The 25004-nt window shown below is 50.8% G+C and overlaps 2 protein-coding genes across 9 annotated transcripts in view; both read right to left on the bottom strand.

Moving 5' to 3' along the window:
- Window positions 1–1377: 1377 nt before the first annotated feature.
- CNPY3 (canopy FGF signaling regulator 3) lies at window positions 1378–11136 on the bottom strand. Of its 5 annotated transcripts, none has more exons than XM_002816899.6 (6): window positions 10939–11136; window positions 6036–6159; window positions 4961–5057; window positions 2800–2922; window positions 2433–2550; window positions 1378–2072 (listed from the first exon to the last, which is right to left on the bottom strand). In XM_002816899.6, the coding sequence occupies exons 1-6, from the start codon at window positions 11081–11083 to the stop codon at window positions 1849–1851; spliced, it is 831 nt and encodes a 276-aa protein (XP_002816945.2). In that variant the 5' UTR covers window positions 11084–11136; the 3' UTR covers window positions 1378–1848. The 5 variants fall into 5 exon arrangements, 4 of the variants coding, with proteins under 4 accessions (XP_002816945.2, XP_063581309.1, XP_024103953.1 ...); XM_063725239.1 differs by lacking the exon at window positions 10939–11136 and adding an exon at window positions 10698–10864; XM_024248185.3 differs by lacking the exon at window positions 6036–6159 and having other exon boundaries at window positions 10939–11030.
- A 2794-nt stretch (window positions 11137–13930) lies between these two features.
- The window catches only part of PTCRA (pre T cell antigen receptor alpha), a 36501-nt gene continuing 25427 nt past the window's right edge, over window positions 13931–25004 (bottom strand). The window contains exons 2-6 of one of the 4 annotated variants that reach the window (XM_002816901.5): window positions 24558–24662; window positions 18416–18458; window positions 17322–17524; window positions 16395–16439; window positions 13931–15403 (exon numbers count right to left, since the gene is read on the bottom strand). In XM_002816901.5, the coding sequence (XP_002816947.1) occupies window positions 14982–15403; window positions 16395–16439; window positions 17322–17524; window positions 18416–18458; window positions 24558–24615 (771 nt within the window). In that variant the 5' untranslated portion in view covers window positions 24616–24662 and the 3' untranslated portion in view covers window positions 13931–14981. Of the gene's footprint in view, window positions 15404–16394; window positions 16440–17321; window positions 17643–18266; window positions 18889–24557; window positions 24663–25004 lie in introns of those variants that run through there. The other 3 variants (XM_054557518.2, XM_054557517.2, XM_054557516.2) reach the window with 3 other exon arrangements.

The following is a 25004-nucleotide window of genomic DNA, read 5'->3' as shown; positions in this document are numbered from 1 at the left end:
GGCCTGGCCTGGAAGTGTGAGGTAGAGTTGCAGTGTGGGTGCTCATGGGAGATCTGCTGCAGGCACAGCTCCCCCAGGACTTGCTGCCATTCTTTCCTTCCAATAAGCCACAGCTGCTTCCTATTTGCCTTTTAGGAATCTTGGTGGTTAGGCCAGGTGCAGTGGCTCCCACCTGTAATCCCAACACTTTGGGAAGCCAAGGCGGATGGATCACAAGGTCAGGAGTTCAAGTCTATCCTGGCCAAGATGGCGAAACCCTGTCTCTACTAAAAAATACAAAAAAATTAGCTGGGTGTGGTGGCAGGCGCCTGTAATCCCAGCTACTCAGGAGGCTAAGGCAGAGAATTGCTTGAACCTGGGAGGCAGACATTGCAGTGAGCCGAGATCGCACCACTGCACTCCAGCCTGGGCAACAGAGTGAGACTCCGTCTCAAAAACAAAACAAAACAAAAGAATCTTGGTGGTGGTGACAGGTTAAGGCCAAGAAACCAAACCAGTTCGATACAACTCACACTGTCGGTGCCAGGGGTTGAGTGAAAAGGCCCTGGCAGCTGTGGAGAGTGTAAGTACTATGGATTTGTAATCTGAATGCCAGTGTCTGCATCCCAGCTATAGCACTCCTTAACAGCACGACCTTGACTCCAAGGTCCGTTGACTCCAAGCATATCACTTGACTCTAGCCTGTTTTCTCCTCTACACAATGAGGTTAACAGCACACCTCACAAGAGTGTGGTAATAGTAAAAGTTAAAGCATACAATTTGAATACATACAATTGTCATCACTACTGTTACCAGTTGCCCTGATCCCTGCCTTCAGGACAAACTGGGAGGTGCCTGAGCTTCCCACCCCTCCTTCCTAGAGGCCAGCCTCTCTGCTCCTCCCTTGGCCCTGAGGAACATGGTGTGACCAGGTGGTGTTGGGAACCGGGTGTCCTCCCAACTGCACTCCAGGTACGACAGCTAGGAACCTCAGAGTGATCAAGTGTGGTTGTCAGAGAACAAGGTTCAGGACCAACAGTCAGGGCCAGGTGGAAGCAGGAGCAGGGGCGGGAGCTGGCCGGGTAAACACTGCGCTTTACACAACAAATGGGAGGCCTTGGGAAGAGGAGCAGCAGGAGAGAGGGAGGGAGGGATGGAAGGGCAGCCAGGCGTCCAGGACACAAGGGAGCAGCGTAAGGTCAGTGCACTGCCCTGGGCCTCATCCTATGCCCATGCCTCCCCTCACCCCAAGACAACCCTGGGCCTTCCCAGCACTTGCTGCTCCCGAGAGTGGGTGGGTTTAGCCTTCCCCTCCTCAGCCCCACAGCCTGGAAGGCGAGGGGCAGGAAAGAACAAGAGGCTCCAGGGCACCTCTGAGGGCTGCAGAGGACTCAGAAATCAGAACCAGAACATTTTTACTCTTTGGGCCCTGGGGAAGGCCAGGCAGAGTGCAAGGTGTCCACAGGAGGGGTAAGCAGAGAGGAGCTATGGGGGGCTGCAGTCCTAGTACCCTGTTGGGGAGGACTGAGGGGAGGTGAGTTTGGTCTCCGGAGGGGCTCCAGTCCTGGTGCCCAGTTCTGACACCTGTCCCTCCTGAGTTCACACTGGAGTCTTTGCAGTCCTGAAACCACAAGGCCTGCCTGAACCCTGGGTCAGGAGAGAAACACTTGGGGAGGGGAAAGGACGGCGTGGGCTACCCATGACGGCTCTGAGTTCTTCCTGGGGCTTGTGTCTTTCCTTGGCAGAAGAGGGCACAGCCAAGGCAAGGAGGGCCTGAAGGCTGCGGGGCCATCCTGGCCTGCCAGAGCCATGCCCCTGACTCCTCAGCTTCAAAATCAAGGGTCTCAGAACAGAGGACGCTGGGTGGGCTCAGAGCTCATCAGGGGGGCTGTGTGTGAGAGGGGATGCCTTCTGGATGCCCTCATCCTCCTCGGGGCTGGGGTCTCCCTCAAGGCCACCCAGCTCCTTCCTTTGTTTGCTGCTGCTACTCCTGCCGCCTGCTGCCTTGGCCCTGCTGCTCTTCTTCTTGGACTTCTTCCCTCCCAGGGCAGCTGTGTCTCCCTTCTTGCCGGACCACTGTTCTGCCAGGCAACCTAGGGTGTGGAGGAGAGAGACCCTCAACAGAAGTGCCTCAGGGCTGGGGTGCTGGGCGAGGAGCACTGAGCAGGGAGCCATGGGAGTAGCAACTGGGACTGTGCTTGACATCAGCCTCGCTGCCTCCTGCCTCTCGCTGTGGCCACCAGGCCCCTCTGGGGGCATCTGACTTGTCTGCCCATCATTCTGCACCTGGTTTCAGTGACGCTTACTTCACCATGTTTTGCCAATCAAGCCTTTCGAGGGCAGAGATCCTACAATGCCCTCTGGGGTCCTCTGTTTCTCCTCCTACCCACCTCCCTCAAGGGAGAGCTAACAAATCATCCAGAGCCAGCCTGCCCTTGCTTCCCCAAACTCACTGGTGTCTTTTCCCTTCAGCACGTGGTTGGCGCAGAGGAATTCAGTCAGGTCTTCCTCCTGATGGTTCCTGTACCAGTCCTCGATCACCTCCTCAAACTCTTCCACCAGCACGTCGCACTGTTAATCATAACACCTCATATTGGCAAAGCCCCAGCACCTGACTCGCTCCTAGAGGAGCTCAGCTAAGCCTCGCAACCCACTGCAAGGTAGGCAGTGGCAGCGGTTCACCTAAGGAAACTGAGGCCAGAGAGGTGAAATGACCTGACCAAAGCCACCCGGCCTGGGTGGACTTCCTCAGAGCAGACCCAATCCCCACCAGTCCCTCACTGGGCACAGCAGCCCTTCCAAGGGCTGAAGGGCCTGTACCTGCTTCTTGAGGTCAGCCACCTCTGCAGAAGTCTCGTTCCACAGCTCATAGGGGATGTCCATCACCACCTTGACCCCTTTGTGTACCAGGTTGTGTAATGTCTCAAAGGTCTCTGACATGCCCTGGAAGAAGCGACCAGACATGGGAGGTGGAGCTCCGTTCTCTCCCTCGCACCCTCGTCTCCCAGTGGTGGCTAAGAACCCAGCTGTAAGACCAATGCTCAATGCCCTCTAAGGATCCTCATCCTTTTTTTTTTGAGAAGGAGTCTCACTCTGTCACCCAGGTTGGAGCGTCTCAGCTCACTGCAACCTCTGCCTCCCAAGTTCAATAGATTTTCCTGCCTCAGCCTCCCATGTAGTTGGGACTACAAAGGCACGCCACCATGCCCGGCTAATTTTTGTAGAGTTGGGGTTTTGTCATGTTGGTCAGGCTGGTCTCGAACTCCTAGCGTCAAGTGTTCCACTCGCCTCGGCCTCCCAAAGTGCTGAGATTACAGGTGTGAGCCACCGCACCCGGCCTCATCCTTGACCTGACCTTCCTCTCCCCTCTTTCAGGCCTGCTTCCCACAACCCCTGCACATATACCCCGACCTGCCTCTGCACACCTCATCCTTTCAAAAAGACCTGCGGCTGCCCTCAGGCCCTTTGGCTTTATGCTTCTTTTCCAGGAAATAGGTTTGTCTTAGCTCTTTCCCCTCACTACGGCTGGAGACACTCCCACATTATCCAGACCTGCTGTTCCACTCTTCCTGGGTTGTGTCTTTCCTCAGTGGGAAAAAGGCACAGCTGAGGCAGGTAGACCCTTTATTCTGTAAAAACTATCTCTGCTAGCTGCCTAGGTCTTATCCCCAGAGAAAACATACTATCCATTTCCTCTATTTTCCCAGAGATAACTCATACAAATACCAACATCTAAATATATCCTCCCCCCGCCTTTTTACACAAGCAGTGGTACAGCATACACACTCTTTTGCACTTGCCCTTTTTATACCTTGAAGGGCTGGGTGCAGTGGCTCATGCCTGTAATCCCAGCACTTTGAGAGGCCAAGGTGGGCTGATCACCTGAGGTCAGGAGTTCGAGACCCCCCGGCCAGCATGGTGAAACCCCGTTTCTACTAAAAAATACAAAAATTAGCCGGGCGTGGTGGTGGGTGCCTGTAATCCCAGCTACTCAGGGGGCTGAGGTGGGAGAATAGCTTGAATCTGGGAGGTGGAGGTTGCAGTGAGCTGAGATCACACCACTGAGCTCCAGCTTGGGCAACAGAGTGAGACTCTGTCTCCAAAACAAACAAACAAACAAATAAAAACCTTGAAAATCAATTGAATTCAGTTCCTAAAGAGCCTCCCCATTCTTCGTTTCCAGACGCATACTAGTCCACCAAACGGCTGGATCAACGTATTTAATCCCCTATTGGTAGAGTTAGATTGTTTCTCATTTTTTTCTGCTATGAAAAATAATTCTTAAACACTTTTTATTAAAGCAAACAGATTTATTACTGAGTGCAAAATTCATACAAATTTCTGCTGCTTGAGACTATACCCTTAGGTATCCCAGGAGTTTATGAATAGTATCCTTTGCTAGAAGGAAACTTAGGTAGAAAAATGTGGGTGGCAACTATCTTACCCTGTGCCAGGCACTGAAGATGTAGAGAGGAAGAACTATGGGTCTTGTTGTAAGTAGCTCATTCTCCAGAGAGAAAAGCACTCGTGCACATACTGAGTACATGGGACGTCACAAGGGCACCCCGGCGGTGTTGTGGGAGGTGCTGTGTGGGCCCAGAGATGGGACTGGGCAGTCACTCCCCACAGGTGTCCTCTGACATCTCGCCTAAACCCCCACCTTTCTGCACATCCTGGATCTTGCTGAGTTCTCCCTATTCTAGTGTCTTTAGGTTCCCACGGGGGCAGCAACTGTGGAGCACTTCTGCCTGTGTCTGAGATTGAAGCAGGACCCTCATGAACAGGCCCAGACCCTCATGCATGTGCCTGAAAAATCAGGCCACTCAGGAAGGGAGGAGCACAAGCAGCAATCAAAGAATGGGAAGAGGCAATGAAGGAAGAGCCCAGGTGGTGATCTTCAAATCACACTCACACCAGCAGACACACTAAGATACATGCAGGCCTGACCCCAGAGCGGATGAAGGACAATCCCGAATCCAACCTTGGCAAATCGGTTGCTGCCGGTCCTCTCCTTGTGCAGGCTATAATCCAGGAGCCTCTTGCAAATGGTCTCAGTGACTTCGATTAACCGCAAGTCCCTGCCAAGACAGGAGGATGAGAGGAATTGAGTTCCCCTCCTAGCCCCAGTGGGTTAGTGGTCTGTCCCTCCAGCCCTGTGCCCCAACACCTGCACATCTCACCAATGGGAAGTGAGTCAGAGCTGGAAGGAAGATAGGTCATCTGGTCTGGGGGATCTGAAATGCTGGAACACAGACCAGAGAGACAAAATTTTAACAGCTCTAAGGGAAGGAATTTTTTTATAAAGCTAAATGATTCAGTATTTAGATTTTTTGATAAAGCAAAATTATTAAATTTTGATAGTAAAATATCATTCTCTTTGAAAAGATGATCACAGCTGACAGAATTGGGTTTTTAAAAACTATATTTGTACCTGGCAAAATAAAAAGTTGGTAATCCTGTTACTAATGTTTTAAAAAATTGCATTGCGGCCGGGTGTGGTGGCTCACACCTGTAATCCCAGCACTTTGGGAGGCTGAGGCAGGCGGATCATCTCAGGTCAGGAGTTCGAGACCAGCCTAACCAACATGGTGAAACTCCATCTCTAGTAAAAAAATACAGAAAATTAGCTGGGCGTGGTGGCACACACCTGTAATCCCAGCTACTTGGGAGGCTGAGGCAGGAAAATCTCTTGAACCTGGGAGGTGGAGGTTGCGGTGAGCCAAGATCATGCCATTGCACTCCAGCCTGGGTAACAAGAGTGAAACTCCATCTCAAAAAAAAACTTGCATTGGTCTGTGAAATCCAGGTGTCTGAGAATCATTGATATGGTCCAACAGTCTTGCTTTTAGAGATGAGAAATCTGCTGAAGCTTGAAGAAGTTAAGGGATTTATGCAGGTCACCCAATTAATTGGGGACAGAATCAGTGGGCAAACTCAGGTCTTGGTTACAAATGATGCCCTTGTAGGGGGTTTGCCTAGCTGGGAGAAGGGAACTCCAAACCCCTGAAGCCTCCAGCAGCAACGCAGGCCAGGCCAGTGAGTCCCCATTCACTTACGACTTGGTGTATTTGACTCCAGAGGCCTTCCGGTCCAGGATGCCATAGCCCGTGCCAATCACCTCCTTGGTCTTGCCGGTTTCCTCAAAGGCTGACTTCAGCTCCACAGCAACATATTTACACACTGGGGGAGGGAGGTAGCACAGCCCACTGAGTGCACATTGAGTCTAATGGGAGGCCAGCTCCCAGCAAAACAGATCCAGGTGGGCATCCTTTCCTAGACTGGAGGACCAAAATCAGCACTCAAGGCAGGGAAGGAGTTAGAACCTGTGGAGGCTAAAGCAACTCCATCTTGGATGCTAATGTGCCATGTTGACTTCTGATTAACCCCAGTCCCAGGAATGCCTCTAGGATTTCTATTTTATCTACTGCTTCTTGTGTAAGAGCATGTACTTACTGTAAATCCTGCCCTTAAGCAACTTTTTTTTTTTTTTTTTTTGAGATGGAGTTTCGCTCTTGTTGCCCAGGCTAGAGTACAATGATGAGATCTCAGCTCCCGGGTTCAAGCGATTCTCCTGCCTCAGCCTCCCAAGTAGCTGGGATTACAGGCATGCACCACCATGCACGGCTAATTCTGTATTTTTAGTAGAGACAGGTTTCATCTTGTTGGGGGGCTGGTCTCGAACTCCTGACCTCAAGCGATCGGCCCATCTCGGCCTCACAAAGTGCTGGGATTACAGGCGTGAGCCACCACGCCATGGTCTATCATTTTACTTTCTAAAATTGCATACATACAGAAAAGCTGAAAGAACACAATGAATACCTTCCACTTGTATTCAACACTTGTTAATAGTTTGCCACATTCTCTCTCCAATATATAACATATAATATCTCAACAATATATACATTTCTTTTGCTACACCATCTTGAAAGTAAGTGGCAAACATGACCTTTTGCGGTAAATATATCATCATGTATCTCCTGAGAACAAAGACCTCCTCCTACATAACCATAGAACAATTATGATACTTGGAAAATTAACAATTCCAACGTCACCCAGTAGTCCATATTCAAATTTCCTAAATTGTCCCCAAAACATCTTTTATGGTTGTTAGATTACTTGATTTCATATGTGTTCCAACAACAGCTCTATTTCTACCAAGTTAATTTGCTCCATGCCCTCCAGAGAGCTCTTGTTCCTACTGTCTCTGCACATTTATTTCCTCATTTCCTCTTACCCTTCCTCAAATAGGTATTAGGCAACTCCTACATGTCAGCCTTGGGATACAGAGATGAAAACAAGGTCCCCTCCCTTCCAGATACTCAGTCTAATGGAGCAGATAAAGGTGTAGACAAACAACTACTACTGTGTAAGGAGTGCTACAGTGCTACCACCGAGGGTGTGAAGTGCCTGAGGCCCTAGGAAAATACTTGATGCCTTCTAAGGGCTTCTCTGCCCATCCTGCCCACCTCACATTATAAGCCTCTAACCCAGGAAGCCATTCTGCACTAATGCCAATTGCTCTAGATTTCACTCTGGGCCTCTGCAGGAGCCATGCTCTCCCTAAGGACCCTCAGTCATTTCATGTGTCTCTCCATATAGACCACAAGGGTCCCCAAAATGTGCATTATGTATTAGATTTTTTCTGTATTTCCTTAGCCTGGGACTTGATATATGCTGGATGCTTGATAAATCTTGTTGATAGAGACCATCTTCTGATGCCTCTGAATGGAATACCAGTCTGAAGGCTAAATGCCATCAGCAGTTTTAACACTGACAGCACAGTCTGCTAGAATACCAATTTACCACAAAAATAAATACATCCCCTGGAGGCCTGCTTGATGAAACTAATCAATGGCTTGGAGAATTTGGAACACATAAAAATTCCAAGTAATAAGCTGGTGATCTTCAAGTCTGCAATGAATTGGGGATGTCTCACCTCCCCAGCTCTCCATCCAGGACCATCTGGGCTCCCTCCCCTCTTCTGTCCTGTACTCTGTGCAGGCACATCATTTTTCTGGCACCAATTGCCCCTCCTCCCACGCCCTCCCCAGGAGTGGGGAAAGGGGAGGTTTGGAACATCCTTTCTCTCTCATACCCATCAACCACAACCTTGCTTTCCAGCTCTCCCAAACATTACCTCTTCAAGACCTCCTCTGCGGATCCCACCCAGAACCAGACTCAAAGGAGACTCATGGCACAGACCCCAGACCCTCACTGACATCCACCCACTCTTTTTTTCCGAGCAGGTTCTCCTTCCTCTGTGCCGAGGCCTGTTCCACTCAGGCTACTGAGCCAGGAGGCAGGCTTGGTGGGCTAGACACAGTCAGCATTTAATAACAAAGGTGTAATAATAATAAACACAAACAAATATACTATTAAGATGAACCTAACAGTTGGAGTTTGCCAAGCCATCCTGAGACTGCAAATCCCTTTTCAATTAATCTTCATCAGTTACCAACTGAGGTTAGGCTAGAATGATCTCTAGATATACAGATATAGAGATCCTGGGCATCTCTATGCTTCTGTGAGTCCGTGAATGTTGCCTAAGGAGAATAAATGTGAGCTGCTTAGGCTATGAGAATAATAAGAGGGAGAGTATGGGCTCTTTGATATCAGAATAAGACAGAATACAGGCTGGGCACGGAGGCTCATGTCTGTAATCCCAGCACTTTGGAAGGCTGAGGCGGGAGGATCACCTGAGGTCAGGAGTTCAAGACCAACCTGGCCAACGTGGTGAAACCCAGTCTCTACAAAAATACAAAAATTACCCGGGCATGATGGCAGGTGCCTGTAATCCCAGCTATTTGGGAGGTTGAGGCAGGAGAATCGCTTGAACCCTGGAGGCAGAGGTTGCAGTGAGCCGAGGTTACACCATTGCACTCCAGCCTGGGCAACAGAGCAAGGCTCTGTCTCAAAAAAAAAAAAAAAAAAATAATAATAATAATAATAATAATAAGACAGAAAAGAAAGAGAAAAGGAAGCAAAACGCTGAAAGCCTATCAGTTAGCTGGGCTGGGTGCAGTGGCTCACGCCTGTAATCCCAGCACTTTGGGAGGCTAAGGTGGGCAGATCACCCGAGGTCAGGAGTTCGAGACCAGCCTGGCCAACATGGTGAAAACCCATCTCTACTAAAAATAGCCGGGCGTGGTGGCACACACCTGTAGTCCCACCTACTCGGAAGGCTAAGGTAGAAGAATCCTTGAACCTGGGGGATGGAGGTTGCAGCGAGTCAAGGTCGCACCACTGCACTCCAGACTGCGCGAAAGAGCAAGACTCCATCTCAAAAAAAAAAAAAAAGGCCAGGCGCAGTGGCTCATGCCTGTAATCCCAATACTTTGTGAGGCCGAGGAGGACGGGTCACCAGAGGTTGCCGTGAGCCAACATCGCGCCACTGCACTCCAGCCTGGGCAATAAGAGCGAAACTCCACCTCAAAAAAAAAAAAAAAAGCTATCAGGACTAGAGGAAGAGTGAAAAGTGAAAGGGCGGCCAGGAGCAGAGGCTCACGCCTGTAAGCCCAGCACTGTGGGACCCCAAGGCAGGTGGATCACTTGAGGTCAGGAGTTCAAGACCAGCCTGACCAATATGGTGAAATCCCATATCTCTACTAAAAATACAAAAATTAGCTGGGCATGGTGGCATGCGCCTGTAATCCCAGATACTCAGGAGGCTGAGACAGGAAAATCGTTTGAACCTGGGAGGCAGAGGTTGCAGTGAGCCGAGATTGTGCCACTGCACTCCAGCCTGGGCAACAGAGCCAGACTGTCTCATTAAAGAAAAAAAAAAAAAAGAAAGAAAAAAAGAAAAGAAAGTACGGGGGAAGGCACAGGATTGAACTCATACTGGGTGCCCTACCAGTGAAGTCGGCTTATCTCTAAAGCATCGCCTTTTAATCTCTCTAATGGAAGGATTATGTGTCCCAAACTTACCCCAAACCCACTTTCCAGTGTTTAGGGAACATCTGGCCTGATGTAGGCTTTCAATTCAGATGAGAGATTCACAGCCAACTTTCTGGGGGCCCTGGGGTTACGGGGCTGGGAAGGCAGGCATGACTGTAAGGTCTGAGGAGAAAACTAAGGGACGGAGTGGAGGAAAAAGAAATAGGTCCTTTATGGTCCTGGCTCGCTGGTAGCTCCCTCTCTCTGTAGTTCCTCAACGCCTATGTCTTTGGGACTTACCTTTTTTCCAAAGTCCTAAAATCTTCTTTCAAGTTCCCCATAGGCTCTACTGTTCCCCCAAAGGGCCCTTCAGACGCAGATCCTCCTCCTCGCACACACCCACAGTCTCCCATTTAATCATCTGTATTCTCAAAACATTTATTGAGTGCCTACCGGACACTGTGTGAATACGTATCTAAGACAAAGTCCCTGCCTTCGAGGAGCTGTTAGTGGGTGCAACAGACAACTACACAGATTGGGTTGCAGTGAGGGCAAAAGGGGAAAGTCTTAGGTTCTTTTCCCCCAAGATGAGTCATCTGGAGCTTTTCAGTTCCTCAAACTCGTTCTTAGCTTCTCAGCCGGCAGGCCTCTGCCTCTGTAGTTTCCTGAGTGGGCCCCTCTCTTTCCACTTCTCTTCACCCGGCTAACTCCTAATGCCTCTTCGTGCTTCCTGTATGAAGCCCTCTTTGACTCCCCTCTGCACACAGCCTTCGCCCACTCCCTCCCCCACTCCAGGCTAGACCAGATGCTCCTCGCCCGGCCCCCAAAAGGAAGCTCTGTACCTCCCCTATCATGGCATCTACTACTCTGAATTATCATTGCTTGTTTCTATCAATGTGTGAACTCCAGGGGTACCGGGACCAGATCTCTCGTCCGCCGCGGCGTCCCGGCGCACAGCATGTTCATGGAACGAAGGGAACCTGCAGAGCTCGGAACCTTGCAACCCCCGACGCTGCTCCGCAAGCGCCACCCCTGGAGCCAGCCCCTCCGGCAGGATACGCCCCACGGGCCCCGCCTCCTCACCTTCGCATTTGCTGGGCAGGCGAACCCAGTCGTTCTCCTCAGCTCCGGCCTGGCTTGGGCCCAGCTCCGGGGCCGGCAGCAGCAGCAGCAGCAGCAAGGGAAGAAGCAGAAGACAGCGGGACGCGGGCTCAGGCAACGACTCCATGGCCCAGCCGGGCCCGACCCTATCGGACCGGGCGGCGCCTCCTCCCGCTGCGGGCGCGGAGCAGCTTCCCCGGGCCGCTTCCGGGACTGCACACGTGCCTCCGAGTAACCACGATAACAGCAAGCCTCCCGCCCGCCCTCCTCTCGCAGCCGCAGCCCGCCTTCAAAGCGGACCAAGGCCCGCGGACGGCGCAACCAATAGGCTTTCTAGGATTTGCCCTCTAGCTAATGGGATGACTATCTTTTTACGCCCTTGGCCAGTAAGAGAGCAGATGGTGGCCTCAGCGACCTATGGCAACGTCCTTTCCCACCCCCTAACGGAGGCTCTGGGAGAGAGAGGATGCAGGACCAGGACCCGAGGAGAAGCCTGCGTCTGGGCCTGGGTGGGACGCATTCAGGCGCGCAGGTGCTGGAAGATGTGGAGAAGGCCGTCTTCGCGGCTTTCTCCGCCTCCTCGAACGTCACTTCCCTCCTGGGGTCCTAATGCCGCAAGTCCTTACTGAACACCTGTTTTTAAATTTTATTATTGGTATTGTGGTTGTTATAGCCAGGCACTCTTGTAGGCGCTTAAGGTGCGAGCAGGACGACTCAAACTGTCCCCAGCCTTCAAACTTTCTTAGTACCCAGTAGATTTGTCTTAGTGAGAACTAGAACAAATGACTTCCTCTCTGAGCCTGTTTCTATTTGTATGACAAAGTGATCCTCCTAGCTGCTGTGGGAGCTTGCCTGTTGTTGGGAAGCTCAAATAGGTTAATAGAATTAAAGCTTATCGAGCAGATTGTAAAAAGTTCAGGCATTAATTTTCTTTTTGTATGTAATCCCAGCCCCTTTTACTGCCCTATTATTTATTTCTTGATTCTGAGCTCTCAGAAGGCAGAAATTTAGCCGATTAACGATTCTCTCTCTCTTCCGCTTCCCCAGCAACAACAGGGTGCCTGGCACAAGGAGATACTCAGTAAAACTCGCATCTGCTGTGTCATTGAGAGGAACACTTAATGGCTCACGCCTGTAATCCCAGCACTTTGGGAGGCCAAGGCGGGAGGATCACCTGAGCCCAGGAGTTGGAGACCAGCTTGGGCAACAGAGTGAGACCCTGTCTCAACAAAGAAGAGGAAGAAAAAGGCCAGGTGCCGTGGCTGAGGTCTGTAATCCCAGCACTTTGGGAGGCCAAGATGGGAGAACTGCTAGAGGCCAGGAGTTCGAGACCAGCCTGATCAACATAGCTAGACCACCCCCCCATCTCAAAAATAAATAAATAAATAATAAAGAGGAGGCTGGGCTTGGTGGCTCACGCCTATAATTCCAGCACTTTGGGAGGCCGAGGTGGGCGGATCACGAGGGCAGGAGTTCAAGACCAGCCTGGCCAAGATGCCGAAACCCCATCTCTACTAAAGATACAAAAAATTAGCCGGGCGTGGTGGCACACACCTGTAATCCCAGCTACTCGGGAGGTGGAGGCAGGAGAATTGCTTGAACCTGGGAGACGGAGGTTGCAATGAGCCGAGATCACGCCATAGCACTCCAGCCTGGGCGACAGGGGGAGACTCCGTCTCAAAAATAATAAATGCCGGGCGCGGTGGTTCATGCCTGTAATTCCAGCACTTTGGGAGGCCACGGCGGGCAGATCACAAGGTCAGGAATTTGAGACCAGCCTAGCCAATATGGTGAAACCCTGTCTCTACTAAAAACACAAAAAAATTAGCCGTGGTGGTGGGTGCCTGTAGTCCCAGCTACTTGGGAGGCTGAGGCGGGAGAATCGCTTGAACCCTGGAAGTGGAGGTTGCAGGGAGCCGAGATCACACCACTGCACTCCAGCCTGGCGACAGAGCGAGACTCCATCTCAAAAAATAAAAATAAAGAGGAGCACTCTTGGTTTTGAGGTCTTCTTTAGGCTGCCCCTGAACTCACTGTCCTACAGACGCACACAAACCAAAGTTGCTTCTCTGGGAAGTTGTCTGCAAATTAGCCATAAAACCCTGTTCCCTGATACCTTCTTGTTTCCTTCCTAGAGGTTGGATATTTATGCTATTTTTATGAAGACTTCAGAGCACTGAGGCCCAGGCCTTGTCACTTTCTGACTTTAGTTTCCTATCCAAAACTGTGTTGGTAACAAAGCACTTTGGATAGGCAGGGGCTGTGGCATGTGGAATTCCACAGTGTACAAGATCAGGACACCCTCCTAAGGTCTTCCATGTTTTCTAGGCTTGATAAGACTTGGGTTGGCTCAAGCTGGGCACGGTGGCTCACACTTATAATTCCAGCACTTCGGGAGGCCAAGGCAGGTGGATCACTTGAGGTCAGAAGTTCAAGACCAGCCTGGCCAATGTGGCGAAACCCTGTCTCTACCAAAAAATACAAAAATGAGCCAGGCATGGTGGCGTGTGCCTGTAGTCCCAGCTACTTGAGAGGCTGAGGTGGGAGAATTGCTGGAACCCGGGAGACAGAGATTGCAGTGAGTCGAGATCGCACCACTGCACTCCACCCTGGGGGACAGAGTGAGACCCTGTCTCAAAAAATAAAATAATAAAATAAAATAAAATAAAATACTTGGGTAGGCTCAGAGCTTGGCCATGGATGGCCCTTGATTCACCTCGGCTCAGAAGCCCTCCTGGGAAATAAGATTAAGCCAGCCTGACAGTGGAGATTGAGAAGCCTGGGCTCAGCATCTGGCAGGACAGCTGGGAAGGGATAGTGGCCAGAGAAAGTCTGAGGCTATAGTTGGGCCCCTGCCCACACCCTCCCTCAGTCTGTGTGTCAGGGAAGGAACATGCCTTGTGGGGATGGTGGACAGATTCATCCCTAGAAGCTATGGGACCCTCCCACCCCCAGAAGCTATGGGACCCTCCCACCCCCAGCCACCAGCACCCAAGAATCCCCAAAACAAGTGGGAGAATCTCCTTTCAGGCTGGTGAGAGATGAGCAGTGGAGGAGGCAGTGAGAGTTTTTATGGAACAGTAGCTGAGAGAGCACAGAGGCTCAGGGAAACTGAGGGTGTCCTTGAAACCATGTGTTGGGGTGCTGGGGCATAGTTCCCCATCCCCTCCCTGGGGGAAGGAAGACTAAAGTTGATCCAGCAGACTATCCTATGGGGTCCAAGGGACAGGTGAATTTACATGACAGTACCCAGAGTCTCTTGGAGTGATTACTAGCGGAGAACCCTTGGGAAAGGCTGGATTTCCTGCCAGCACTGGGCAAGCACGGGACACACACGTTATGCTCTACTGTGGAAGCCTCATACTCGATCAATACAAGAATCTTCTTTATATAACAACCAAACCAAAAAAGCCAAACCTCTTTAGGGTTGATGCTTAAAGAATATTTTTCAAATGAATAATGACTCTTAATTGATCAATTAATCAATCAATTGATTGATTAATAAACTGTAAGTTGGAATTAATATCTGATACTCTTGTTATTGAAAATGATCCTGTTCCCGGGAAACCCTGGCCCTGTTCACCTCTGTACAGGAGTTCACATCAGACCCAGCACCCACTTTCCTGGGTTCCTGGGCTCTCTGCCCTGACCTCTCACAGAGGTTGGGCCAGGGTGAGGAGAAGAGGGGGCCTCCCCCCTTGCTGTTGGGGGAGGAGACAGCTGCCTTCCCAGCCACCAGCCCCACTCTGCAGTTCCCAAGTTCTGTCTCAGGAAGCCCTCTTCCTCAAGGGAGCTTTCCTGGATTTTTGCTACTCCTGACTCTGCCAAATTCCCTCCTCCCAGGATAGACATGAATTCAAACATTTTTCATTTGCTGTGTCATTTAAGTTCTTTTTTAATGTTCTCAGTCATCTGCTCCCTAAATGCCCCTGTAACTGGGTGGATCACCATTCTCAAGGGGTCCCCTGTTGGATGGGAGAGACACAGCCTCACACAGTGTGGGGGGGGGAGGTAGAACCCTGCCCTCAGGCAGCTCCTGCCTGCAGAGGAGGAGGCAGGTCACCTGCAAAAAACGCTCCAAGACTCGAGGAAGGAGTCCCGCGGGCAGATCTTGAGCACCAGGCCCGTGCTGGGCAAGTGGGGTAACTGCTGAGGTAAGACCCTTCCTCCCAGACTGGGCTCCCGGGCTTCCGACCTGGAGGGGTGTCACTCCAGCGGCGGTCCCAAGGCTGGGGTCTGGGTGAGCTGGTGGCCTCTCTTCCCCCAGTCTCTGTGGCCAGGTGCAGTCGGTGGGAGCCAAGGGCTCGCAGGCGGGTGGCGGTTGCGGGGGAAGGCAGCGGGCCCGCGGGGTCGCGCAGGCAGCTACAGGTCAGGAGCAGGTCAAACAGCAGCAGCTTGAAGAGCAGCAGCCGCAGCACCCCCAGCCACAGCGCCCCACCCGGTGTCCCTGCGAGGAGGAACCGCTCAGGAGCCCGCAGGAGCCCGCAGCCCCCCAGGCCAGGAGAGAATGGAGGAGAGGGCCTTGTCCTCTGCCCTTGCCCGTCCCCTTCACCCCCTCCTCCAGGGAAAGTCCTTCCCGGTGTCTAGCCTCAGTTCTTACTGGTAATAATAAATACCTTCCTGGCCTTCATTTTATTTTATTCCCCAACAATCATGGGGGTAGGGGTGGGGGGCCACGCAGGAATTAATTAGCATCTGATGCAGAGAGTAACTAGCTCAAAATTCTTTTTTTTTTTTTTTTAGATGGAGTCTCACTCTGTCACCCAGGCTGGAGTGCAGTGGCACGATCTCATCTCACTGCAACCTCCACCTCCCGGGTTCAAGTGATTCTTCTACCTCAGCCTCCCGAGTAGCTGGGACTACAGGCGTGCGCCACTACGCTCGGCTAATTTTTGTATTTTTAGTAGAGACAGGGTTTCACCATGTTGGCCAGGCTGGTCTCGAACGCCTGACCTCGTGATCCACCCACCTCCGCCTCCCAAAGTGCTGGGATTACAGGCGTGAGCCACTGCGCCCAGCCTCAAAATTCTCTATTTGGTCAGGAAGCAGAGTTGGACCACAGCCCAACTTCATGACTGTCCGTCCATGCTCTTTCCATCACCCCAGACAGCCTCCCATTTACACAGACTCTAATGCTGAGACCCCCCTGCCTGGGCTGCCCAAGGAGGACTCCAAAGACCCCTCTGTTAGCTGTCACCTGTGCTTCTCAACTAATGTCCAGGAATTGGGCTGGGGTCAAAGGATTCACCCCCATCTTATCCTAGGTAGACCGAGGCCCATGCTAGCCAGTGCCCCAAACCTAGCATGACAGCCTCTACATGGGACACCTACTGACCTCCAGTGTAAGACCCATTAGGCCAGAGCTGAATGCCCCACTCCCCAGGCCCAAGGTCCTGGTCCCAGCCTCTTATTCCCCACCCCTTGCCCGGAGTACTCACCCCTGAGAGGCTCCCGGGGGCAGGTCCTGGCTGTAGAAGCCTCTCCTGTTGTCCAGGGAGAAGGTAATGAGTCTTTGGGGATGGGCCATGCACTCTGGAGGGCATCCCCAGTGCTATGCCCAGGCCCTGGCACAGGGTGGGTGTCGAGGCATTTGGGGTAAGTGGACAAGTGAGCCAGCAGCAGAAACCCTGAGCCCATTTGCTGCAAGTCCTCTGAGGACCCAAACATCCCTCACTTTGCACTGTCCCCTGTTCTGTGCCCTGGGAAGGCTGGGGTGCCCGGAACTCTCAGATAAGGAACTGACTGTCTTCACAGCATTCTTTGGAAGTCAGGGCACTTAGTTAACAAACATTCCCATTTGGAAGATGACAAAACTGAGATAATCCCTAGAGAGGAAGCAAGTCATCTGGTGAGTGATAATAATAGCTGACTGTTTCAAAACACAGTGGAGGGGGAAACAAAAATAGCTGGCTTTAGACATGTTGCTTAACCTCCCCGTGCCTGTAAAATTGAGGGAATTATATGACCTGTCTCATAAATGTGAAGTCTGTAGAACACTGCCTGGAACAGAGTAAACACTCAATAACTGGTAGTGATTTGTTAATTAGTTTGGTCCTTATAGGGTGTCATGTACACAGGGTGATCTATCTATGTGTGTATAATGAATCCTAGGTGGAAGAAGGCATTTTTATCCTTGGAAGCCATGCTGCAAAGCCTGGATTTCAAACAGATATTGCAGTTGCAAATCCCAGAATTCATGGCCCTGAGGCCACTCTCCCCTGAGCCCAGGTGTCACCTCACCCGGAGGCTCTGCACTTGGACACCCTTCATGCCTTTGTGGCCTAGAGCCTGCCCTCCCTTCAACCATATCCTGGTGTGTGGAAGGGGACAGGGAGCATCTGCAAGGGCCCAGGCTCCATTCCCACCTGACAGCTGCAGGGGCTGTGTATTCCTGCTGTGGCCCTCAGCCCCAGGCCCGGTGTGGCAGACCAAAGGCTCCCAGGATGCCAGCTCCTCAGAAGGCAGGGAGAGATGGGCCAAGTTGGTCCAGGTGCCATCCGTTGCTGGGGAAGGGCCATAGGTGAAGGCATCCAGTGTACTGCCATTGCCGGCTGAGAACCAGATGGGGCTGTCAAGGCCAGGGGGTGCAACATCAAGGACCAGGCAGACCACCACCATCTGCTGCTTTCCATCCACCAGCAGCATGATTGGTGGGGCCAGAGAAGGAAAGGGTGTGCCGCCCACACCTGCAAGAGAGCATGTACCTGTGGGTGCTAGACCAGCTCCTGGCCTCCCAGGCCAGCATTGTGTTGTAGGCTAGGGTTCTACATTTCTATCTTTCCATCCATCCATCCTTCCACCATCCATCTACATGTCCTTCTAGCCACTCATCCATTCCTCCCTCCTTGCATTTTCCCATCTAGCCACCCTTCCTTCCCTCCATCTGCCTATCCTTTCATTCACTCACCTGTTTATCCATCCTTTCTTCTATCAGCCATCTATCCTCCATGTATTCTTTCTTTTCTTTTTTTTTTTTTGAGACAGAATTTTGCTCTGTTGCCCAGGCTAGAGTGCAGTGGCGCGATCTCGGCTCACTGCAAGCTCCGCCTCCCGGGTTCACGCCATTCTCCTGCCTCAGCCTCCTGAGTAGCTGGGACTACAGGCGCCCGCCACCGCGCCCGGCTAATTTTTTTTTTTTTGTATTTTTAGTAGAGACGTGTTAGCCAGGATGGTCTCGATCTCCTGACCTCATGATCCACCCGCCTCGTCCTCCCAAAGTGCTGGGATTACAGGTGTGAGCCACCATGCCCAGCCACCTCCATCTATTCTTTCTACCTTTCATCTGTGTGTCTATCTATCCATCTACCCACCTCTCCTTCCATCCACTTGTCTATGATATCCAAGCCCCTTTCTGTGCCAGGAACTAGAGACATAACATTGGGTAAGTCATTGTCACTGCTCTCAAGGAACTCAGTTCCACAGGAAAGACAGTAGATGTGTAAAAAAATACTTGTAATACCCTGTTGTGGCAGCCTCTGGTGAGGAAGGGAAGGAAACAGGACCTGGAATGAGATTAGAAGGGGCTTCAAATATATCTGTAACTTTTTGTTTCTTTTTTAAAAAGTCTGATTTAAATATGGCAAAATGTTAAACATTTGTTAATCTAGGTGGAGTGTGCATGGGTGTTTTTTCTTTTATTCTCAGCCTTTTTCTGTGGTTTTGTTTGTTTCTTTGTTTGCTTTTTGAGACGGAGTCTTGCTAGGTCTCCAAGGCTGGAATGCAGTGGCACCATCTTGGCTCACTGCAACCTCTGCCTCCCGGGTTCAAGCCATTCTTCTGCCTCAGCCTCCCAAGATCCCACGCCACCAACCCAGCTAATTTTTATTTTTATGTTTTTAGTAGATACTGGGTTTCTCCATGTTGGTCAGGCTGGTCTCCGACTCCTGACTTCAGGTGATCCACCCGCCTTGGCCTCCCAAAGTGCTCGGATTACAGGCATGAGGCACCACACCCAGCCTTTTTTTTTTTTTGAAAAAAAAGGTTTATTGGCCAGGCACGGTGGCTCATGCCTGTAATCCCAGCACTTCGGGAGGCCAAGGTGGGCAGATCACAAGGTCAGGAGATCGAGACTATCCTGGCCAACATGGTGAAACCCCATCTCTACTAAAAATAGAAAAATTAGGTGGGCATGGTGGTGGGTGCCTGTAATCCCAGCTACTTGGGAGGCTGAGGCAGGAGAATCGCTTGAACCAGGGAAGTAGAAGTTGCAGTGAGCCTAGATCGCGCCACTGCACTCCAGCCTGGCGACGGAGCAAGACTCTGTCTCAAAAAAAAAAAAAAAAGCTTTGTTGGCTGGGTGCAGTGGCTCACGCATGTAATCCCAGCACTTTGGGAGGCTGAGGCAGGCCGATCACCTGAGGTCAGGAGTTTGAGACCAGCCTGGCCAACATGGTGGAACCCCATCTCTACTAAAAATACAAAAATTAGTCGGGCGTGGTGGTGCACACCCATAGTCCCAGCTACTCAGGAGGCTGAGGCAGGAGAATCGCTTAAACCCAGAGGCGAAGGTTGCAGTGATCCAAGATCATGCCACTACACTCCAGCCTGGGCAACAGCACAAGGTTGCGTCTCAAAAAAAAAAAAAAAAAAAAAAAAAAAAAAAAAAAAAAGGCTGGGTGTGGTGGTTCACGTTTGTAATCCCAGCACTTTGGGGGGCCAAGGCAGGCAGATCACCTGAGGTCAGGAGTTAGAGAACACCCTGGCCAGCATGGTGAAACCCCGTCTCTACTAAAAATTCAAAAATTAGCTGTGCGTGGTGGCACGTGCCTGTAGTCCCAGCTACTCTGGAGGCTGAGGCACAGGAATCGCTTGAACCCGGGTAAAGGTTGCAGTGAGCTGAGATCGTGTCACTGCCCTCCAGCCTGGGTGACAGAGTGAAAAAAAAAAAAGCTTTGTTTAGATATAGTCCACATACCAGACAATTCACCCATTTGAAGTATAGGTGTATTATTTAATACTCTTAAGAACTAAGTCATGGGTGGGTGCCGTGGCTCAAGCCTGTAATCCCAGCACTTTGGGAGGCCAAGGCGGGCAGATCACGAGGTCAGGAGATTGAGACCATCCTGGCTAACATGGTGAAACCCTGTCTCTACTAAAAATACAAAAAAATTATCCGGGCATGGTGGCAGGTGCCTGTAGTCCCATTTACTCAGGAGGCTGAGGCAGGAGAATGGCGTGCACCTGGGAGGCGGAGCTTGCAGTGAGCCAAGATCGTGCCACTGCACTCCAGCCTGGGTGACAGGGCAAGACTCCTTCTCAAAAAAAAAAAATAAAAGAAAGAACTAAGTCATATGGGTACTACAAACATTTTTCCTATATTTTCCAAAATAATCCCTATTTCCCACAATTTATTATTATTATTATTATTATTTATTTTTTTTTTTTTTGAGATGGAGTCTCGCTCTGTCGCCCAGGCTGGAGTGCAGTGGCACAATCTTGGCTCACTGCAAGCTCCGCCTCCGGGGTTCACGCCATTGTCCTGCCTCAGCCTCCCGAGTAGCTGGGACTACAGGCGCCCGCCAACACGCCTGGCTAATTGTTTATATTTTTAGTAGAGACGGGGTTTCACTGTGTTAGCCAGGATGGTCTCGATCTCCTTACCTTGTAATCTGCCTGCCTCAGCCTCCCAAAGTGCTGGGATTACAGGGGTGAGCCACCGCACCCGGCCTATTATTATTTTTTGAGACAGGGTCTAGCTCTGTCATCCAGGCTGGACTGCAGTGGTGTGATCACAGTTCACTGGAGGCTTGACCTCCTGGCCTGCCAAGTAGCTGGGACCACAGGCACGTGCCACAACACCCAGCTAATTTTTAAAATACCTGTAGAGACATGGGTCTCCCTATGTTGCCTGGGGTGGTCTCAAACTCCTAGGCTCAAGCTGTCCTCCCACCTCAGCCTCCCAAAGTGCTGGGATTACAGGCATGAGTTAACAGGCCCAGGCTGCAATCTTATTCATTTCAGCAAAGATGACTCATTTAATATGTAACAAAAATTTTCTTTTTTTTTTTTGAGATGGAGTCTCACTATCTTACCCAGGCTGGAGTGCAGTGACACAATCTCAGCTCACTGCAATCTCCACTTCTGGGGTTCAAGAAATTCTCCTGCTTCAGCCTCCTGAGTAATTGGGATTACAGGTGTGCGCCACCAGGTCTGGCTGATTTTTTAATATTTTTTGTAGAGGCAAGGTTTCACCATGTTGGCCAGGCTGGTCTCCAACTCCTGACCTCAAATGATCTACCCACCTCAGCCTCCCAAAGTGCTGGGATTACAGATGTGAGCCACCCTACCTGGCCCAGAATGTTATTTTTGAACATTGTAATTTTTTTTTCTTTTTTTTGAGACAGAGTCTCTCTCTGTTGCCCAGGCCGGAGTGCAATGGCATGATCATGGCTCACTGAGGCTTCGACCTCCCGGGTTCAGGCAATCCTCCCACCTCAGCCTTCCCAGTAGCAGGGACTACAGGCACGTGCCACCATACCTGGCTAATTTATTTTTTATTTTTTGTAGAAATAGGGTTTCACTATGTTGTCCTAGCTGGTCTTGAACTTCAGCGCTCAAGAAATCCTCATGCCTGGGCCTCCCAAAGTGCTGGGATTATAGGCATGAGCCGCCTTGTCCAGTCTGCAGTTTTTTGTGAATTAGGTATAGCCAGACTAAAGAAATGTCCCAGAGTGCAGGGAAGGAGGCCAGAGAATCTTGTGAGAATGTAGGGGTAAAGGGTACTCAGGAAAGATTTCTTAGAAGCCAAATAATTAGCCTAGGCCAGGTGTGGTGGCTCATGCTTTTATTCCCAGCACTTTGGGAGGCTGAGGTGGGTGGATCACAAGGTCAGGAGATTGAGACCATCCTGGCTAACATGGTGAAACCCCAGCTCTACTAAAATACAAAAAATTAGCTGGGCGTGGTGGCACGCGCCTGTAATCCCAGCTACGCTGGAGGCTGAGGCAGGAGAATTGCTTGAACCCGGGAGGCAGAAGTTGCAGTGAGCCAAGATCGCGCCACTGCACTCCAGCCTGGCGACAGAGCAGGACTCTGTCTCAAAAAATTAAAAAAAAAAAAAAAAAAATAGGTGGGTGGATCATGAGGTCAGGAGATCGAGACCATCCTGGCTAACATGGTGAAACCCCATCTCTACTAAAAATACAAAAAATTAGCCAGGCATGGTGGTGGGCACCTGTAGTCCCAGCTACTCGGGAGGCTGAGGCAGGAGAATGGCGTGAACCCGGGAGGCAGAGCTTGCAGTGAGCCAAGATCGCACCACTGCACTCCAACCTGGGCGACAATGCGAGACTCCGTCTCAAAAAGAAAAAAAATTATCCTACTAACACATAAATGGTAAGTTGTCCAGTCAGGATTTGAACTCTCAGATCTCTGTGACTCCAAATCCCCTAAACCATCTCACTTTGAAGGATGACTAAGATTTTGCCATGTGACACTGTGGACCGTCCACTTAGCTCTTCAGACAGAGCTAAGTGTGACTCCTGACTCATTCACTTAATTTTCTGAGTCTTTATTTTATTTCATTATTATTTTTGAGATGGAGTCTCACTCTGTCGCCCAGGCTGGAATGCAGTGGCGGGATCTCGGCTCACTGCAACCTCCACCCCCCGGGGTTCAAGCAATTCTCCTGCCTCAGCCTCCTGAGTAGCTGGATTACAGGCACCTGCCACCATGTCCGGCTAATTTTTGTATTTTTTAGTAGAGACGGGGTTTCACCATGTTGGCCAGGCTGGTCTCAAACTCCTGACCTCAAGTGATCTGCCCGCCTTGGCCTCCCAAAGTGCTGGGATTACAGGCGTAAGCCACCACACCCAGCCAATTTTCTGACTCTTTTTATTTGTTTTGTTTTGTTTTCATTATTTATTTATTTATTTATTTATTTATTTAGGCTGAAGGAACAATATTTTTTCTGAGTCCCAATGGTCTCATCAATATAATGGTGTTAGGCCGGGTTCAGTGGCTCATGCCTGTAATCCCAGCACTTTGGGAGGCTGAGTCAGGCGAATCACTTGAAGTCAGGAGTTCGGGACCAGCCTGGCCAACGTGGTGAACTCCTGTCTCCACTAAAAATACAAAAATTAGCCAGGCATGATGGTGGGCGGCTGTAATCCCAGCTACTTGGGAAGCTGAGGCAGGAGAACCGCTTGAACCTGGGAGGCAGAGGATGCAGTGAGTTGAGATTGTGCCATTGCACTCCAATCTGGGCAACAGAGCAAACTCTGTCTAATAATAATAATAATAATAATAATAATAATATAATGGGCTGGGTGCGGTGGCTCACATCTGTAATCCCAGCACTTTGGGAGGCCGAGGCAGGCGGATCATGAGGTCAGGAGTTCAAGACCAGCCTGGCCAACACAGTGAAACTCCGTCTCTACTAAAAATACAAAAAATTAGCTGGGTGAGGTGGCAGGCGCCTGTAATCCCAGCTACTCCGGAGGCTGAGGCAGGAGAATCGAGTGAACCCGGGAGGCAGAGGTTGCAGTGAGCCAAGATCACACCATTCTACTCCAGCCTGGGCGACAGTGCGAGACTCTGTCTCAAAAAAAAATAAATAAATAAATAAAATAATAATAATAATATAATGCTGTTAATAATACCAGCCCAGCAAAATTGTTGTGAAGAGTAAAGGCCATAAGTGTAAAATGCCCTGGCAGATAATTATTAGTGCAATTATTGATATTAATATTAATAAGGCATTGCAAACAAAGGTAGTAGAGAAGGCTGGGCATGAGCTCCAGGACTCAACCTCCAGCGCCTTTTCAGTTATATAGATAGAGACATTCCCCAAGTTGAGTTCAGCTTCCATTTCTTCCATGAAGCATCCCAGGATTGTTCCTGCTTACCCTGGTTACTTCCTTCCCGAGCTCAGGCCTCCTGCCATGGGCTCCCTGTATTCCACATAGGTGTGGTTTATCTCCCTAATGAAGGAGTGCCTGTGAGATACTTGGGGCCAGCTCTAGATCAAGGAGACCCCCCTGATTCAAAAGTCATGGACCTTCCCCCACCACATACATGCACACATGCATATGCTTCTAGATGAAGCTGGAATTTTCCCCTCAAAACATGAGTCCCTTGGCTCCAGCCTTGATCATGGGAGGGCTGGGGGTAAATACCCTGAGAAGAGGCCTTGGGACCTATCCTGAGCCCATTGATAAGGGTGAGCTGGGAGTGAACTTGAGACACCCTGAGTCCTATTGAACTAGGGCAGGCATCCTGAGGGCAAGAAGGACAGGACAGGACCTCACACTGTTACCCATATCCCATCATTGCATATCACATCACACATACTGGCTACCCTAACCCCACCTTCTATGGATGCCCATCCAGTTTGTTCTCATTTCTCTATACCTCTAAGAGGGGCAGCCTCCCTATCAACACTGTGGGCTCCAGGGCAGGAGGACATGGGAGTCCCAGAGCAAGGTGGCTGGGAGGAAGAGTATAATGGGAAGAGTATAGTGGGTGAGACCCTCCCCAGAGGTCCCTAAATGTCTCTTGTCCTGCCTCCCTGCAGCCCATCAATACCCAGGGAGGTCCAGAGTGAGGGGATGGGCTGGGGTAGACTGAGGAGGGACAGAGAGGAAGGCAAAGAGGGGGCTCACCTGTGGGTAGGTCTGGACACCCAAGGGCCAGGAGAAGTAGCAGCCATGTCCCGGCCATGGCCCACTCGGAAGGAGGCAGGACCCAGCTGCAGACCTGAGTTGTGGCTGGGGGAAGAGGCACCCACAAGACTGCCTTCTAGGCCACAGGCCCAGCTGCACCTCAGCTGCTCCACCACAAGCCGTTTCCCCTGGGGACGGGCCCTCCTCCTGCCCTGGCCCCCAAACCCAATCCTGTCGCACGGGCCAGGGAGCACAGGGTGCCTCTCCCACACCAGGAGCTGGACACCTGCACTCCCTCTGAAGAGACAGCACTTCAGTCTGCAAAGTCCCGCTTCAAAGTCCCGCTTCAGGGCAGCTACCATCCACAGGACACGGAGCACCAGGTGGCTTGACAGGGGCTTGACATACAGCCCTTCATTTGATCCACTCAACCACTGAGTTACATTT

This window comes from Pongo abelii, chromosome 5 (genome assembly GCF_028885655.2).
Source record: "Pongo abelii isolate AG06213 chromosome 5, NHGRI_mPonAbe1-v2.0_pri, whole genome shotgun sequence".
In the NCBI taxonomy this organism is placed as follows: Eukaryota; Metazoa; Chordata; class Mammalia; order Primates; family Hominidae; genus Pongo; species Pongo abelii.
Note: the sequence above shows the minus strand (reverse complement) of the source record. Positions and strands in the feature narration are given on the sequence as shown.

Excerpts from the sequence above, each read along its gene's own strand:
- CNPY3 (XM_002816899.6), bottom strand. The coding sequence starts at position 11,083 with ATGGAGTCGTTGCCTGAGCCCGCGTCCCGCTGTCTTCTGCTTCTTCCC. Across the intron at positions 6,160-10,938 it reads CCTGCCCAGCAAATGCGAAG|TGTGTAAATATGTTGCTGTG; the intron begins GTGAGGAGGCGG and ends TCCCTCCCCCAG. Across the intron at positions 2,551-2,799 it reads TGGCTGACCTCAAGAAGCAG|TGCGACGTGCTGGTGGAAGA; the intron begins GTACAGGCCCTT and ends TATGATTAACAG.